The 17,983-nt window shown below is 33.7% G+C and overlaps 1 protein-coding gene, 1 long non-coding RNA gene and 1 pseudogene across 7 annotated transcripts; all 3 read left to right on the forward strand.

Moving 5' to 3' along the window:
- Positions 1-1,924: 1,924 nt before the first annotated feature.
- On the forward strand, positions 1,925-4,978 carry LOC106300300 (trihelix transcription factor GTL1). The gene is made up of 3 exons (XM_013736412.1): positions 1,925-2,475; positions 2,871-4,266; positions 4,349-4,978. The coding sequence occupies exons 1-3, from the start codon at positions 2,204-2,206 to the stop codon at positions 4,580-4,582; spliced, it is 1,902 nt and encodes a 633-aa protein (XP_013591866.1). The 5' UTR covers positions 1,925-2,203; the 3' UTR covers positions 4,583-4,978.
- Positions 4,979-6,378: 1,400 nt separating this feature from the next.
- On the forward strand, positions 6,379-7,655 carry LOC106299514 (annotated as a pseudogene).
- A 3,529-nt stretch (positions 7,656-11,184) lies between these two features.
- LOC106299116 lies at positions 11,185-13,586 on the forward strand. Of its 6 annotated transcripts, none has more exons than XR_001261686.1 (4): positions 11,185-11,367; positions 11,488-11,650; positions 11,787-12,875; positions 12,953-13,586. It is a non-coding gene; the product is annotated as an uncharacterized LOC106299116 (long non-coding RNA). The 6 variants fall into 6 exon arrangements; XR_001261685.1 differs by having other exon boundaries at positions 11,787-12,300; positions 12,622-13,586; XR_001261683.1 differs by having other exon boundaries at positions 11,787-12,131; positions 12,622-13,586.
- The last annotated feature ends 4,397 nt before the right edge of the window (positions 13,587-17,983 follow it).

The following is a 17,983-nucleotide window of genomic DNA, read 5'->3' on the forward strand; positions in this document are numbered from 1 at the left end:
ACTCACTACTTTCACTCATCTATGCTGAAAACAATTGAAATTTGTTATATCTTAATTTATACCTCCTAAGACATATGTTAATTACATAATTCCCATTTTTCACTTATCAAAATATTTTTTACAAAATTTTTAAATTATGTTTAAGACTAACTGTCCAGACGACTTTCAGTTAAGTCGTCTGGACGACTTATTTTCAAGTCGTCTAAACAGACGACTTGCGAGGGGTAGAAACGTAAAAAAAATTCCGTTTTCTTGTTTGGTCACAAGGGGATAGTTGTAATTTCAATAGCCTTTTAGGTTACTTTTGCCTTTGACCCAAGTTGGGGTATTGTTTTGGGTTTGACTCCAAGTTTTGAGTCACACTTGGCAATTCTCCCTTTTAGTTTTTGATTGCTATTTTTGTGACATAAACTTAGAAATGTGCTATTTTGGAGATTTACTTTTTATTATATATATAAAGAATAAGGGCATAAGAGTCTTTTGCCACTTAATGAAGAAGATATTTTGAAAATATCTCTTTAGTGGTGGTAAAAATGAAAAGTGATAACGTGAAAGTTATAAACAAGTAATTTCCTCTAAAAATAAACATTTATTAAAATTATAAATGTTTTATTAATTTTTATTAATAAATTTGATATAAAAATTATAGATTTTTATCCTTATCAAAATTTTCTGCTTATTCTTGAAAAATATATTATTAGATGATATTATCTATTCTAACTAAATTATTATTCATTGACTAAATTGTTTCATCAAACTCAAATTATATCATATTTCTTAACTATTTTTTTATTGTATTATGTGTTATATTTTTCTTGAATCTGAATTTTCAAAAATAAATTATATATTAACATTTGGTTATGGTTTTATAGTATGTGTTGTAAATTTTGTTAACTTTAATTTAATGACTAATAATTAAAGAATAATTCCGTAAGAATCATTTTCTTGTTATCATAAAAAGGTTTTTCCTTTTTGTTTTTAAGACTTTTATGTTTGCTCTAAAATTTGATGTATTTAGTTATATTATATATTGTTCATTTAAATATTTTTAGATTGATGTCAAATTTTGTTGGATTGAAATTAATTTTTTTACTAATAGATTTGGCCTAAGAATAAAAAGGATGACAATTTTTGAGTAATTAATAAAAAATTTAAGTGATATGATTAACTGTCCAAATTTTACATAATTTTCTGATGAAGTGGTATAATTAGAAGAGAAGTTACAATTTCATTTATAATTTGTGTAATTATCAAAAAGAAAATATAGTATCCATTATATAATTTTGGAACATTTAGATAAATAAACTAAAGTATATGAATTTCATATTTACTAGAGTACATTAGGTATGATTTATAAACATATAAAATTCATTGGCGTTAGATTCACTATTGTTTGATCTGTTTTTGTTACATCACTATTGTTTAGTCTGTTTTTTTTCTTACATCACTATTTGTTTGGTCTGTTTCCAAAACTATATTACACAACAAAAATTAAAATTATAAAGCAGAGAGAGACTTTTGAATTGGAGAGGAAAGAGAGTGGGAGAAAGATGTCAAGGCTGGTCCAGCTCAAATCGGGTAAAACAATCAAAATTCCAATTTTGTCCTTCGTCTTGCGAAAATCTGATTGTCACATACCCTACCAATAAGACAACGCCACGTGAACACGATAGACATGATGGTGGGAGAGGACAACAACATGGGATAGGCACATGAATTTGTGTTTATTTTATACATTATTTTCAATTTTAACCAAAAAAGAAAGAAAAAAAATCAATAGGTTCACTGGCAATGAGAAGTATGCGGATCCAAATTTAACTTTTAAAGCCCTCCTTCCATATAATAATAATAATACAAATAAAATTTAATGTTAATAAAAATATGTGGACCCTTTTAAATATAAAAAGAAAAGAAAAAGAGAGGTGAAGAAAAGTGGGTTTAACAATTATTTGCTGCAAAGTTAGAAGAGGCTCAGCTTTATTAACTTCTGTTTGCTTTCATTCTCTCTATCTATCTATCATCATCCTCGTAGTCCTCATCTCTCCTTTCTAACACCTAGTTGCAGTAAAAAAAAGGCTGCTTCTTTCTCTTTCTCCATAGTCAATGGTTTTATGAAGAAGCCGTGAGATTGAAGAGAGAGAGAGAGAGTGTGTGTGTAGAATAAAAGAGTTGTGGATTCAAATCAGGACTGGTGAATCTAGAGATGGAGCAAGGAGCTGGAGGAGGTAATGAAGTGGTGGAGGAAGCTTCACCAATCAGCTCAAGACCCCCGGCTAATATGGAAGAGTTAATGAGATTCTCAGCGGCGGCGGATGAAGGTGGAGGGTTGGGAGGAGGAGGAAGCTCGGCTTCTTCGTCGTCGGGGAACAGATGGCCGAGAGAAGAAACGCTTGCGCTTCTCAGGATCCGATCTGAAATGGATTCTACTTTCCGTGACGCCACTCTCAAAGCCCCTCTTTGGGAACACGTTTCCAGGTTTCTCTCTCTCTCCTCCATTACTTCTTGAGTTCTCAACTCATCAATGGTGTTTCTCAAATCCAAAAGATAGCATATAGAGATCTATCTGCATGTGTTTCCAACGCGTACTTTTCTTTTCTTTTTTTTTTGCTGTTACTTATAAATAATAAATAATATATTCGAGATCAAGCATCCTCACCATCCCAAGAAAATTAAAGAACTGTTTGTTTATACGTACAGAAAGAAAGGCTCATGAATTTCTGGGACGTTTTAGATTTTACGATCCCAATACTCTTTTTTTTTTGTTTTTTGTTTTTTGTACTTATTCCCGATCGAACAGTACGTATTAATTTTCCAGCTAACAATGAAAAAAAAGGACAGAAACTGAGGTTTGATGTTTGAATGGCACACAGGAAGCTGTTGGAGCTAGGCTACAAACGCAGTGCTAAGAAATGCAAAGAGAAATTCGAAAACGTTCAGAAATACTACAAACGCACTAAAGAAACGCGCGGTGGTCGGCATGACGGTAAAGCTTACAAGTTCTTCTCTCAGCTCGAAGCTCTCAACACTACTCCTCCTTCCTCTTCTCTCGACGCCACTCCTCTCTCCGTCGCCAATCCCATCCAACCGCCTCCTTCTTCATCTCAGTTCCCAGTCTTCCCTCTACCGCAGACCCTACCGCACAGTGTCTCTTTTACACCCAATGTAGCTCCTCCTCCTCCTCCTCCTCCTGCTCCAATGGGTCCCACCTTTCCCGGAGTGACCTTCTCGTCTCACAGCTCATCGACGGCTTCAGGAATGGGGTCTGATGATGACGACGACGAAGAAGATATAATGGACGTGGATCAGGCGGGTCCCAGCAGCCGCAAACGCAAACGTGGTAACCGGGGAGGCGGCAAGATGATGGAATTATTTGATGGTTTGGTGAGGCAAGTGATGCAGAAGCAAGCGTCTATGCAAAGGAGCTTTCTTGAAGCCCTTGAGAAGAGAGAACAAGAGCGTCTCCATCGTGAAGAAGCTTGGAAACGCCAAGAGATGTCTCGTTTAGCTCGAGAACACGAGATCATGTCTCAAGAACGAGCCGCTTCTGCTTCTCGCGACGCCGCAATCATCTCAATGATTCAGAAAATCACTGGCCACACTATCCAGTTACCTCCTTCTTTCTCATCACAACCGTCTCCTCCGCCGCGTCAACCGCCACCCGCAGCTAAACGCCCTTCATCACAACCTGTAGAACCACCTCAACTACAACCAATAATGGCCATTCCACAACAACAGGTTCTTCCTCCTCCTCCTCAACCACCACCACAACAAGAGGTGACCATGAGCTCTGATCAATCGTCGCCCTCGTCATCGCGGTGGCCAAAGGCGGAGATTCTTGCGCTTATAAACTTGAGAAGCGGAATGGAACCAAGGTACCAAGACAATGTCCCTAAAGGACTTTTATGGGAAGAGATCTCATCTTCCATGAAGAGAATGGGATACAACAGAAACGCAAAGAGATGCAAAGAGAAATGGGAAAACATAAACAAATACTACAAGAAAGTTAAAGAAAGCAACAAGGAACGTCCTCAAGATGCCAAGACCTGTCCTTACTTTCACCGCCTCGATCTTCTTTACCGCAACAAAGTCCTTGGAAGCGGTGGCAGTTCTAGCGCTTCTGCTCTACCTCATCAAGACCAAATATCAACGGTACAAAAGCAGAGTCCGGTCTCTGCAGTGAAGCCCCCACAAGGAGTTGTTACCGTCGGGTCAGCTTCAAGTGAGGGAGAAGAACCTAGAGAGGAAAGTCCACAAGAAACAGAGAAGGTACAAACTTTGCTTTTCATTTTCAAAATGTTAATTGCTTTTGTTTCTTAACAACTAAAATCTTGATTTGTTGTAATTGAAGCCAGAAGACCTTGTGATGAAAGAGCTGATGCAACACCAACAACAAGATTCAATGATAAGTGAGTATGAAAAAATTGAGGAGTCTCACAATTATAATAACATGGAAGAAGAGGAGATGGATGAAGAACTAGACGAGGATGAGAAATCTGCGGCTTATGAGGTTGCATTTCAGAGCCCTGCAAACAGAGGAGGCAATGGCCACACCGAGCCACCTTTCTTGACAATGGTTCAGTAAATCAGAATCACTGTTTCTGAATTTCCCTTGTCCCAAGAAAATCTACTTATGTGTGCATAGTTTCTAAACAACACCCCAAAAACAAAAACACAAAACACCATCTGACACCAGAAACTGAAAATCAAGGTCTCATCAATCTTGATTTCCAGTGAATACAATTCTTTCTTCACATTCTTTCCCTTTGTTTCTTTTCTTTCTCGCTGTCTCTTGTTTGTTTCTCGGTTCTTTGTTTTCTTCTTCAACACATACACACCCACCCTCATGAACAAAAACTCTAGCTAAAGGTCTTTTAGTTTATTTGGAGTTGTAATTCATCAGCAAGTCTCACTCTTTTTTTCTTCTTCTTTAAACATTTGTTGATTGGTTAATTGGGGAATAAAGAGTCTTTTTTTTTTCCTTGAGGAGACCTAAGATTTCAAAAACAAGGAGATACTTTAAATCTTTATTTCTTCATGGTGTTTTACAGCATTTTTTTTTACTTTATTTCTGCTGCTTCTGCTTTGACTGATAGATGAAAAAGATTGGCTTATTCATATTCACTTTGCTTCTGTTTTTTTTTTAACTGAGAAGAGACTCACTCAAAGCCATAGCTTGAGAAAGAGGAGAAGAGAAGAAAGAATATGTGTTTTATGTTTTATCCCTTTTGCGGCGCCCACAAAGACACAAACCGATAAGCCTTTTATTCATTTGTGTCACGATCAGTTAAACAGAGTCACTCAAAGTTTTGTTCTTTTGTTTCAACTTTCACCCTTTTTATTTTATTTTCATTATAATCAAAAGCATGTGCAGCTTTTGTACTTACAACGACAAGACTCGTGCCACTTTCATTGTTCATCTTCTGTTTGTTGCTTTTTAATACCTTCAAAAGCTGTTTCAGAATATTATTGATTTTTACTGCAAAACTAATCATATATAGAGGAAACCCCCTTAAAAAAAACAGAAAATAATAAAAGCTGGTTATACAAATGGAGAGAATATACAAACATGGACTGAGACAGCATGATCATACCAAAAAAAAGAAAGAAAGAAAAGATTCTGTATCTTTTTGATAGAGAGAGTAATAATGGAGGAAATGGGTACAGGTAAGAAAGAGTAAACACCACTTTGATTGCCAACTTGCTTTCACCTCTTTGTGTCTTACACAGCTGCCCCAACGTGCAATCATTTATATATGTTTATATGTATCTAATTATGCATATATTACAATGTAAGCTTGTGTATAAAATACACCAACGAGCCTGTCCTACCCATGTGCATTTGTTGTTTTCTTTATTAATTACCCTTTATACTCTTCTTTATTTTTTTTTGTTTAATTACGTATATTTAGGATAACTCTAAAACAACCCAACATGTTATCAACAGTTTCACATGTTGATCCCACCATAAACTCAAAAGTTTAAGATCTGTTTTTAAGTCCCTCACATGTAGTTTCCTTTTTGATTAGGCTTTAGCTAACTTTTCTTGTCTACAAATCTATAATGGCATTTTGATTATGAGGTTTTATTTCATATTAAATTAATTTATTTTTTGGGAGATTAGACCTTCGCACAAAACTTGAACATAGTACTTAGACCAGGATTAACCCAGTTTCTTAGGTGGATCTTTAAGGAGAATTACAAGTAAAAGAAAAAGAAAAATTGCAATTAAGACATAGAATGTCTCCTAAATAAAAGTTAGAAGAACCGTCCTTGTTGGACACGTGTTTTAATCTTATTGGGGACGGAATTTCAGAAGGCAAAAAAAAAATGATCACCGAGTCATCGTTCTTTCGGTGCTCTCTCTCTCTCTCTTTTTCTCCCGAAAATCGCATGCATCTAGAATCGAATCAAGCTTCTGTTTTGTGAAACGAAAGGTACAAAGTTTGTTGTTTTGTGATTGTATTCAGATTTTGAGAAGGGAAAAAAAAAACTGACTTTGTTTGTTTTCGTTCTCTCTCTCTCTCTTGATTACGAAAATCGCATGTGTTGGCGAATCGTTCTACTTGATAAGCAAACAAGAAAGGAACTTATATCAGCTTTACGACTTCATATGGACAGTAATTTACAAGGTATGTAACTGCACATTAAAAAAGAATGTGGACTTGTTTGCATTTAAGTAGTTGTTCACCCTTGTTCAATTTGAAGTAGATTGAAAAGTCTCAGACTTCCTATAGCTTCGCTCTTTGGTAAGTTCTGCCTTGTTTATCTGTTACAGATGAAAGTTCTGGTGAAGAAATAAAAGAAACTACTTCATCCACTCGCTCAGAAAGTGTGACCATCAAAAGAAAGATCAGAAGCAGGGAAGAGTCTACAGAAGATGACTGCATTAGCTCTGATGCTTATGGCAATGACCATGGAGAAAAAAGAGTAAAACAGTCTACTCAGAAAAAATTGAATGCCAAAGTTTCTTCAAAAGCTAGTGAACAAAAGTCATTAGCCAAAACAGGTTTGTCATGTGTTACAGAAAAAGTAAACACTTTGTACTATATACTGGCAATCTACATAGAGTATTATGAAACACTATGTGTTGCTTTATCTTCTTAGGTAAGCAGAAGCTTCGGTTAAAAGAGGAAGAAGCGTCATTGACCGTATCTAGCAAAGTCCTCAGAACCGATTAAATCATATCATCCTCAATTCAAAGTGAACCATGGACGATACTTGCCCATAAGAAGCCTGAGGAAGACTGGAAAGCTTATAACCCAACGACAATGAGACCTCCTCCTCTCCCAGAGGGTACCAAGTCTGTAAAGATTATGACTTGGAATGTTAATGGATTGAGAGCATTGTTGAAGCTAGAGAGCTTCTCTCCTCTGCAACTTGCCCAAAGAGAAAACTTTGATGTGTTGTGCTTTCAGAAGGCAAAGATCTAGGTCATTACATAACATTAGCCTTTCTTATGTTTAAAAGGATTAAATTCTTGTGTACTAAATACATCTATTACACTAATGTTAGGTGAAGGATGTTGAGGAAGTTAAAAAAGCTCTTAGTGATGGCTATGATCATAGTTTCTGGTCGTGTAGCGTCTCAAAACTTGGTTACTCTGGAACTGCTATTATCTCACGAGTACGACAAGAATGTGCTTAATGGTGTTTGATACACAATTTTTTTTTTTTTTAATAACCCCAAAATAAAAGCTTAACATTGGAGACCCAAAATCAAGGCAGCTCTTAGCTAAGATTCTTAATTAGTTTTAATTACTAAAATAATGAATAAGAGATCCAAATGGGGTTATGGGTTAATCATGCTCTTAGATTCTTAATCGGTAATTCGGGGGTTTTGTTCGCTATGTCAATTCTTCGCTAATATTTTATATTTTTAATAAACAGTCTAGTTATATCTCCAAACCAAGTAAAATCAATCTGGCTCGATCAGTATCTCAAAGGGTGTACAAGTTGAGCTTTAAACAAAAAGAAAAGGAGTTTTTAAGATTAAGAGTTTGATTACCGCCTACGCAACGAAACTAAAAAAACACGTAACACACTCCAGCCTCCTGTTCGAAGATAATATGGGCTAAGCCGCTAGATTGATAACCTTTTTTCCGTCAACACGTCCAGAACTTATTAGGTGAACAAATACTTATAAATATATAAGGGTAAATTTTCTAACTAACTAACTTTTGTTTTTGTTTCCCAAATAGTATCTAGAAGTCAGATATCAAAATAAGTTTTATTAAAAGATTAAATAACAATTATACCATCATCTATAATTTTAAGTAATTATTTATTAAATATATAAAATAAATGAATAATTAAAAATACGAAAATGATAAAATGAAAAAAAAAAATCTTCTTTAGGATTTTCTCCAATTTTTTTTTCAATTTTTTTTAAGAAACAATTTTTCTTTAAAAAATTTTAGGGAAAACTTTCCGAAAACGTATGATATCTTCTTGAATTTGATTTTAGAAAAACATTCCTTACGTGTTGGATGTCTTTCTGAATTTGTAATTTTGTTTTAAGAAGTCAAGAATGCTTTCATAAATGTCTAAATAGACTTTTTTGAAAGTAACTTTTATGTATATTTAAAAAGTTCTTCCCAAATATGTATGTCATTTTTCTAAATTTGAGATATATTCATATTTAGGAAAGTATTACTCAATATATAACATCTATCAAAATATTACGAAGATGATTTTAAATATTTTCAATATTTTTATAAAATTTAGATATCAAATTTATGAAGTTCATCCAAATTTTTTAGTAAGATGTTCTACATATTTAAGTATACTTTATTAAATATACATATAATTCAAATCTAGTAAGATATTCCTAAATATATATCTATGAAGGTTTTTTTTCTATATACATATTTAATAATGTATTTCAAATAAAAATGTATGAAATTTTTCCTAAATTTTATGAAAATAGTATACATATTTATCAATATTTTCATAAATTTTAGGAAGATATTATAATTATCAAAGTCTTCATATATAAAATTCATGAAAATATAATATACATTCAGAAATGTCTTACTAACTCAAATCAAGGAAGATATCATGCATACTAAAGAAGGTCTTCCTAACTTTTTTTTAAAAGAAAAATCCTTTACTAGAACAAAATTTTTAAAAAAGGTTTTGAATTTTTTTTTGAACTTCTTTTAAAATATGAATATTTCAAGTTTTTTTCGAAAACAAAAAAAAAATTGATTTTTCGGAAAACAAAAGTTTTGATTTTTTTTTCCAAAAAATAAAAATTAGATAAGTAACCATCTCTCTTCTTTTATCTTCCTATCTCTCTCTACCCTCACTCTAGAAATCTAATTTTGTTTATTTTTTTGGTTATTTCACAAATTCTCCCACTTTTTTTCCTAAAATTTGAAATTTTAAAAATAAAAATATTCATTTTAAAAAAGTATTTATTTATTTTTAGTATTTTTATAAAATAAATGTATAAGTGTCATGTACTTTAATAAAACTTTTGGTTATATTAATCTTTGCATGCTATATCTATATATCTATTATTATAAAACATAGTTTACTCTCTCCAGGACGCGCCACGTAGGCGGACAAGTCATAAAGCCGATGCATCAGAGGGCGACACCTGTCCTATTACTAAAACGTATCATTTCATTTAAATGGTGGATTGGGTTTTGTTCTGTTTTTGATTGAACTTGGTTTTTGACGTGTTTTTTGCGAGGCTTAATTTTGGGTCTTTTGGTTTAATTCTGAATGGGCTGTAGGTCTATTGGTAAATTGGTATTCTTGAAGAGTTTCACCAGAACACACATACAGAGTTGCCAACTAACAGTTATTGTTCTCCCAAACATCAATGAAGATCTGAGTGTTTCACGGGCTACGATTAATTTTAAGCAAGAGCAGATAGAATCTGTTGTCACTGTTTGGTCGATTGGAGTGCTTCAACCTGAGCCGGCGCCGTTACGGTACTCGATTCGATTCGATTCATGCATTGTCGTTACTAACATTAACACCAATTTCCCAACTCATTCAGTGAATTCACTCATTCAATGAATCCTATCATTCATTCAATTGTGTGAATTTGCTACTATAAATATGTAAGTTTCCTTTTGATGATGATAGGTGGAATGTGATTATGGTATAATTGTCTTGAGAAACACCGAGCATGGCATGATGCTCTCGATTTGATTAAAAAAAAGAAGGCATGATGCTCTCGATATATACAACATTATGTAATCTCTCTTTCTAATGGCTTTCTTCTATGTAATCTCTACCAATTATTCAATCCAAATTATAATAAAATATATATTTTTCATATTTAATATACAAGAATTTCAAATAATACCAAAATATCTAATGATTAGAAAATAAAACCTTTTCTTTTCAAAAATAATTGATTATAAAAAATTATTTTAAATATATAACAAGTTAGTTACATATATATATATATATATCTAACATTAATAAAACCAAATACAAAAGTTAATAGAACAAAAGAAAATTTAACTATTGTCTAAAAGTTAATCAATAGCATTTATTCTGAAAATTCTAATTGGTTATTAGATTACATGGATTACTTGATCATAAAATAATAAAACATAAAATAAAAAAATAAATACTAAATAGTAATGAACAATACTATTTTTTATTATGTATATCTAATTAAGATATTTATTTATTTTATTACATCTATATAAATAATGTATAATAAAAACATTGGTCGTAACCACCTAAAAAAATTGTTTGTACGTTAGATAAATTTTATATTTTAAAGCTAAAATTATTAAAAATTATTCAATCCAAATTGCAATAAAATTTCAGAAGGTATATTTTTAACGTTTCATTATTACATATTTCTTGCAAATGCAAACCTGAAACACAAACCACCAAATCATACAAAAAATAAAATCTGAGATCACAAGTAAAGTATATCCCGCTCGTAGAACAGACCGCCCCTAGTATATATATATATATATATATATATATATATATATATCTTTATATATAAAAGAGACTTTCAATCACTCTTGGTGCTGCCAGCAGGGACGACACGTCAGAAATAGGAGGCCTCCCGCGCTGACACGTCAGATACGCTCCGTATCACTAAAGCTTTGTTTTTTCTAAACGGGCTCCACATGGGCTTATGTCGTGCTAATCATAATATGATATGTTTGTAACGCTGTCGTTTTGGATTCCATGGTTTCGTTACTCTCTTCTCCGCCGTAAGGGTTTCCATCGAATTTTCCATCTTCTTCCTACCAATCCAGAAATCCATCGGTTACCGAAGCTTTGTCTTGAACGCAATCATTGACAAAAGCTCTCCACCACTCTCACGATCTGTCATTAAATGGATCTCCGTTGCTTTATCTTTGTGAAATTCGAGTATAAAAAGGTATGTGTTGTCCTGTGCAAATCATCAGTTTTGTCTTCTCATTCATAAGATTTCTTACAGATTCTATTTGAGTTTGATTTGAATCTTCTTTGTTTGTTGATATTTGTTCATGTACTGCAGGCAAGCCTCATGCAAGCCACCGTGTAAACAAGGAGGCGGGGCACGCCGCATACAAGAAGGACGTCGAAACAGCTATCAAGCATTACTCCACAGCCATAGAAATTGACGATGAAGAAATCTCTTTGATCACAAATCGCCATGCTATTCATCTGAAGATGGAAAGGTGTAGTCTTTTATGAATTAATAGAAACCTTAGACCAGTTGTGTTTATAAGGAATATATTTGAATCACTTACATAACTCTATAGACCAAACAAAATCACAATAATTCTTCAGTATATCTTTTCATATTTTCTTCAGTGTTCAGTTCGTGAATCAGGATGGTGATGAAGCTGTGGCTCAAGAGGATGAGATGGTTGAAGAAGCCTGAGATAGAGAAGAAACGAGATTCGGGGCCGGAGTTTGAAAAACAGAAGGAGAAGAAGGAAAGGAAGCATTAAGCTTTGAAGGAGAAAGAGATGGAGAGACCGAAACAAGAAGAGGTGAAGCGTTTAAAGAGGGAGGCTGTCGAGGCAGAGAAGAATAAGAAAAAGAGAGCACAAAGCATCAAGTTGCAGAGCGGAAAGCTGCTAGACTGAGTATGAGACAAGAGAAGGCACTTCCTCTTGACGGGTTCTGAGAAATGACATGATGCTACACATATAAGTACTCCTTTCTTTGCAACTCATAACTTATACTTCGCTCATTAAAGGTCAAACTATTAGTTAGTCTATGTGATGGTATAAAACTTTAATTGTATCACAAATCTATCTCTATAGATTTAGGAGTCAGCAGAAGTTGTTTGACCCTTTGTTGATGGTAGATGAATTCTCTGGTAAGTTCTTTGAAGAAACATAAATGTATAGACATTACATTTTATAAATTGATGAATTAGAAGACCTGTTTTATGTAATGTGTCTCAAACATTTGTTGAAAATATAATGTTCAGTTTTAGAAACCTTTAAATTCCCAGCTCCTTTTCTGTCAGTGTGCTTTTTAGTCTCATAAATCATATTTTCTTGAACATTCCCGTGTGATACGATACCAAGTTCGTTTTGTGATTATGGTGTTCATTTTTTGCTCTCACTTGGCTTTTGTTTGTTTGTCTCATCCAAGTATTTGATACTGATTAAAGATCATGATGTTGCTGTTGCAGATGGCATCATGCTAATATGATTAAGTTGAGATTCTGGTGGACTACGTTTGAGTGGCGAAGCTGTTATAGTTCCTAATGGGATAAGGTAATTTCATGTCTCGGTTGCATCAACAGCTCTGACCTTTGTGGGGCCTCAAGTATGGCCAGAGATGTCTCTGGATAGGCTTAGAGCAGATGGGCTGATTGCCAAGAACATTTCTTTAAGAGACTCCGAGGATGAGCTTGAAATGCTTCTGGGTTATTACTTTATATTTGTAAATTATAAGCCTTCCTGAACATTACAGACATACAAATATAAAGTAATAACACACGTTTTATACCAACATACTAGAGATGGAAGCTTGCATCAAGGTAAAACGTTCAGGAAGGCTTATAACACCATCTGCAAACAAGCCAAGCTACGCCTCCTCACAAGGAGCCCTCTCCTTACTCTTAGATGCTATACACTAGAGATGGAAGCTTGTCTCAAGGCTGGCAATGCTGAGACACACTTATAGAGGGAGTGAAGCAATACTTTGCATTGGATCAGCCTAAAAAAGGCCTCAAACATCTCAAGTTCTCCGCCAAGAACAACCATGTTTTAGGTACATATCTCTATGCTATTCTGCTAATGATCACATTGAAAACATGAAGAAGGCATGGCATTTATGGACCTCCTCAATTGGCGTACAAACATGTTATCAGTCGACCGATGTCCTGATCGTGAAGAGGGCCAAGAGGCCATCTTCTGGTACAAACATGATCCTTATAATGCCCCAAGAATCTGCATGCTCAAAGGAAAAGAAGATAGGTGTAATGTTTGTTATTACTACAAGCAGATGCAGATGGTCTTGCATATGATAACCTGACCATTGCATTCGCACTATCCGAAGACCCGTTTACTTGACAAGTTTTAAATTCTTGCATCTTTTTTATAATTATCTCATTTTGTTGAACTTTTGATATTCCAGTATCTATGTTTAATGTTAAAGGATCTTTAATTAGTTATCAAAAATCATTTGGTCATACATACTCAAACTTTGGTCATACTATTATTTCTTGCAATGCAAGTTTACATCGTAATAACACACGTCCGCACCAGCAAGTATAAGCTCATGCATCACAATCATAACCAATAAACATTAGGCCCACTAACCGAACATCTAATTCAAAACATAGTATACAACAACTCACCACTCAAATTCGAGATAACCATCAAATAAACAAGTATTAACAACATGCAACACAAAACACATAATGATTCAATAAATATATTATCATGATCCAAAATTATAGCACACGGTAACATATATTATATTATGTTTTTTTATGTCCCATAATAAAATTATAGTAAATTTAAAATTAAAATAATGTATTACTCGCTAGCAAATGAAAACAATATAAGAGGTAGTAGAATAAGTAAAACAACCACTGATTATACACTGAAACTGAATAATAAAATTTTATTAAAAATACAAATACATTCAATATATACAAAATATAAAATAATCGATGTCTTGAGTACTAAACCGAACTACAACAATAAAAACTCAAATATACGTACTATATATAAAAAAATTGAGCAAACATTTAACAAATGTATACCATTTCAATCATGAAAATCGTATCATTCTAATGCAACCTTATAATCTCTAAAAATAATAATAAAAAATAAATAATTTTAGTTAGACATATGCAAAGATGATACAAAATGTGTTCTCATTATAAAACATAAACAAGAAAAGAAAAATAATAACTAAAATAACATAATGTCAAAAAATATATTTGACAACAAATAAAAAAACAAAAACAAGTGACAAAAATAAACAAACATCAAACGTTAAGTAAAATGAATATAATGTCCTTCGTCACTTAAAATTTTCTACTAGACAATAAACACTATTATACACATTTCTTACAAATACAAATCTAAAACACAACCAACCAAATCATACAAAAAAATAAAATTCAAGATCACAAGTAAAGTATATCCCGCCCGTAGGGCGGGCCGGCTCTAGTAAAGTATAAAGTATGGTTTGCTCTTTCCTGGTTGAGACACCTCAGCAGACATGTCACAAATTCGTTCATTGTCAGTGTGACATGTGTCCACTTTGACAAAACGCTGCAGTTCATTTATTATGGTTTGCAATTCGTTTGGGTTTTACAATTTATGGGCTTTGTTACTCTTTATTTGGACAGTTTGAATAACAATTACTCTCCGGTTCTTGCATTCACCTCCTCCAAAGAATCTAGGGTTCTTAGTGTTCTTCGACCTTTCATTCCTTTCGGGTACTGGATTTTATGGAGAATCATTTAAGATGGATAGCGATGTTTAGGTATGGTTTCGTCTCATCTTCTTCTCCATTGGCACGCTACGACCTAAATTCATAACACCCGGCAACAAATGAAACTTCTTCTTGCAAAAGAATGGGTAATGGATCTCTCTTTCTTGCTGATTTGAAACTCGCCGGTGTGCTTTTCTCCGTGGAGTTCGATTTCTGGTAATTCCTTTGAACATCATGTTTTTTAAAAAAAAAAGGTTGTGTTAAAAGTCAGAATGAACAAGCCTTTTAATCAACAACTTTTCTTAACCCATTCAGAAGATGACGCCGCACACGTTTGTTGATTTTCAGGTGATACCCTCATGGAAGCCACCATGGAGTTTAGTCTCGGCCAGTCTCTCAGGTGGAAGCCGTCGTCTGCGTTGAATCGTCTAGATTTCTTCTCACCGGCTATATGAATCTGGAACCTCTACAGACTGCAATCGTTGGCATTAGCGATTTTATTAAATCTTCTTTAAATCTTCTTCCTCCTTTATTCACTATCACCAAGAGTAGAAAGATGACCATCATGAAGTCTTTAGTCGATCTGTATATTTTTTTTGTCAAGATCTAAAAAAAAAAATTGAAGAAGCTAAGTTATTGAGAAGCTTTGCAATCTGGTGTTTGGAGTTTATCTATAAATCTACAATAATCATTTTGAGATTGATTCTTCTCATGTTTCATTACATATTAGTGTTTGCTATTTTTTTCTGCTCTTTTTAACCTAGAACTTCACTTCATTGCAGTTCTACAGCAAATTGTCCGAGTGTTTTTGATGCTCAAGCCAACTATCTTAATCAAAAGTTATTGACCGTGGATGTGGAGCCTAAGGTGACGTCGCCACCAGCAATAACCCCAAGTTCATGGGAGATAACCTCCTTCATTTGAATTCCACAGCCAACTTTTGCAACGCCACTTTCACCTTTCAGATTGTAGAGTTCCTTATTCTTTAAGGAGTGACTTTTTATTCCTTACCAGCATATCAGAACTAAAACCTATATGAGGAAGTTGGTGATAGAGGAGATACTGCAATCGGACTGGCAGAGCTCGATCATTATCATAGGTGGTGCTAATATGATAGGGTGGCCTGAGAAGATGATCGATGATGAGCTTGAGATCGTGAGGAATGCTGGTGTTGTGCAGCTTCAAAGAGAGATCCCATACTCCATCAACTTTCAAGTTGCTAAGGTTTGTATCAACTTTGTAACTTTATTGATTCCAATCTTGATGTCATCCAAAGGATGCCGCTTCCGGTTTAGATAATGCAATAGTGTCTTTGAAAAGATTTAGCATTTGGAGCTGGAATGTAGATTGATCAATGATCATATACTATTTGAATTATCATGATGAGATTGCTAATGAAACATTTTGTTGAGTAGACTTCACTAAGTATAGGTTGGTGGTGGATGTGTTGCAGGCTATGAAGAGAGCAGTTGTTCAGGTCATCTTGACGTGGGAGAAATGGATACCCCCAATCCCTAATAAGCTATTGGATTCAGTCGACATCTTGCAACAGAAAGAAACTGAGCTCTGTCGCTTGACTGGAATGCCTACTGAAACTTTTTAACAGATTAGCCAAGCTGTTGTAAAGTGTCGTAAGTTGGTGCTTCACGGAGAGTATAGTTAAACCGTTGTCCTTTCATATATGTCTCAAGTGATGAAATGTTGACAAGTTACATATTATTTAATATTTTTATATATTATGGAGTTATTTTAATGTGTTGTGAAATTAAGTCGAAGACTATTCAAGTTTTGTTATACTTGATTCAAAATTTTGAGAATAAATAGATAATTTTTTTAGAATGAATGAAAAAAATCTGATTACATTATTTTTTTTGAAATGATTCTCATGAAATTTGCTTACTTTTTTTGGTACGAAACTCAAGTTAAAGAAATTAACAAAAAAAAAAAAATGGAAACCAGAACCAATGATTAGTAAAAATCAAAACCAATATTTTTACAAAAAATAGTTCAAAATTAAAGTTTAGAAGATATAAAAATAAAAAATGAAAAATTATTGAAAATACATGGTATAATTACGAAAAACAAGTCAACAATATATATAAATTTTTTAAAAAAAATCCTAACAATGAAAAGAAAGGAAATACATTTGTGATATTATTTCTCACGTTTTATCAAACTCAGACCAACAAAAAAAAAAAATCTATTCTCACAAATATTTTTTCTTTTATGCTTACCAAACTCAAACTTTACAAAATTAATATGAAAATTGATAGAATACCACAAGCAGTGATTATACATAATCAAAAAATATTCTTTTAAAAAAATAAAATTATATAAAATAAATAAATAAAAATACTATCTATAGTACTATAACCAAGTATCGACACAACTTTAAAGGAAACAAAATGCATTATAAGATCGTTTCTTAAACTTTTATATTTAAGTAAATAATTAAAAATTTCTGACTAAGCGCGATACACAAAGTCTATAAAAAAAACATATAATAGTTGATGAACTAAAAAAAATCAAATAAAACAAAGGAAATGCATCGTAGCATCTTTATATATAAAGAAATGTTGCTTCTCTCCTGTGATGGTGATACCACCTAGGATCCAGGTCAGAAAGTCGAAAGTTTTGGGCATGACACGTGTCACCGTCGACCAAAACGCATCACTTCATTTAATCAAAATTGTGACGGGCTTAGATGTGGGCTTCGCGTGAAAATTGTGTATGTGGCCTGACAAATGGATTTTGTCTGCAGCCCTAATTCTAAAGACGGGAAGCCATGGAGTTCTGATCCTCTCTCCGTTCTACGGCAGCGGCGCAGTGACACGGCGGAGTTTATGGAAGGGTTGTGTGATATGAATCTTCGTGAAGAAACTCTGGGTCAGGCTAGCTCTGTCGTTTCGCCTCATGTTCTTCTCCTCCGAGACGTTATGTGATACATTGATTTATAGCCATTAACAACTTTCTTAAATCCGTTGATGCACTCCACGCACGATTTATCATTAAATGCATCTCATCTCTCTCCAAGCTGTGGATCTACAGCTATAAAAAGGTGAATCTTTATCCCCTAAAACATCATCCGCGCAAATCCT

This window comes from Brassica oleracea, chromosome C6, assembly GCF_000695525.1.
Source record: "Brassica oleracea var. oleracea cultivar TO1000 chromosome C6, BOL, whole genome shotgun sequence".
NCBI lineage: Eukaryota > Viridiplantae > Streptophyta > Magnoliopsida > Brassicales > Brassicaceae > Brassica > Brassica oleracea.

Excerpts from the sequence above, each read along its gene's own strand:
- LOC106300300 (XM_013736412.1), top strand. The coding sequence starts at position 2,204 with ATGGAGCAAGGAGCTGGAGGAGGTAATGAAGTGGTGGAGGAAGCTTCA. Across the intron at positions 2,476-2,870 it reads CTTTGGGAACACGTTTCCAG|GAAGCTGTTGGAGCTAGGCT; the intron begins GTTTCTCTCTCT and ends AATGGCACACAG. Across the intron at positions 4,267-4,348 it reads GTCCACAAGAAACAGAGAAG|CCAGAAGACCTTGTGATGAA; the intron begins GTACAAACTTTG and ends TTGTAATTGAAG.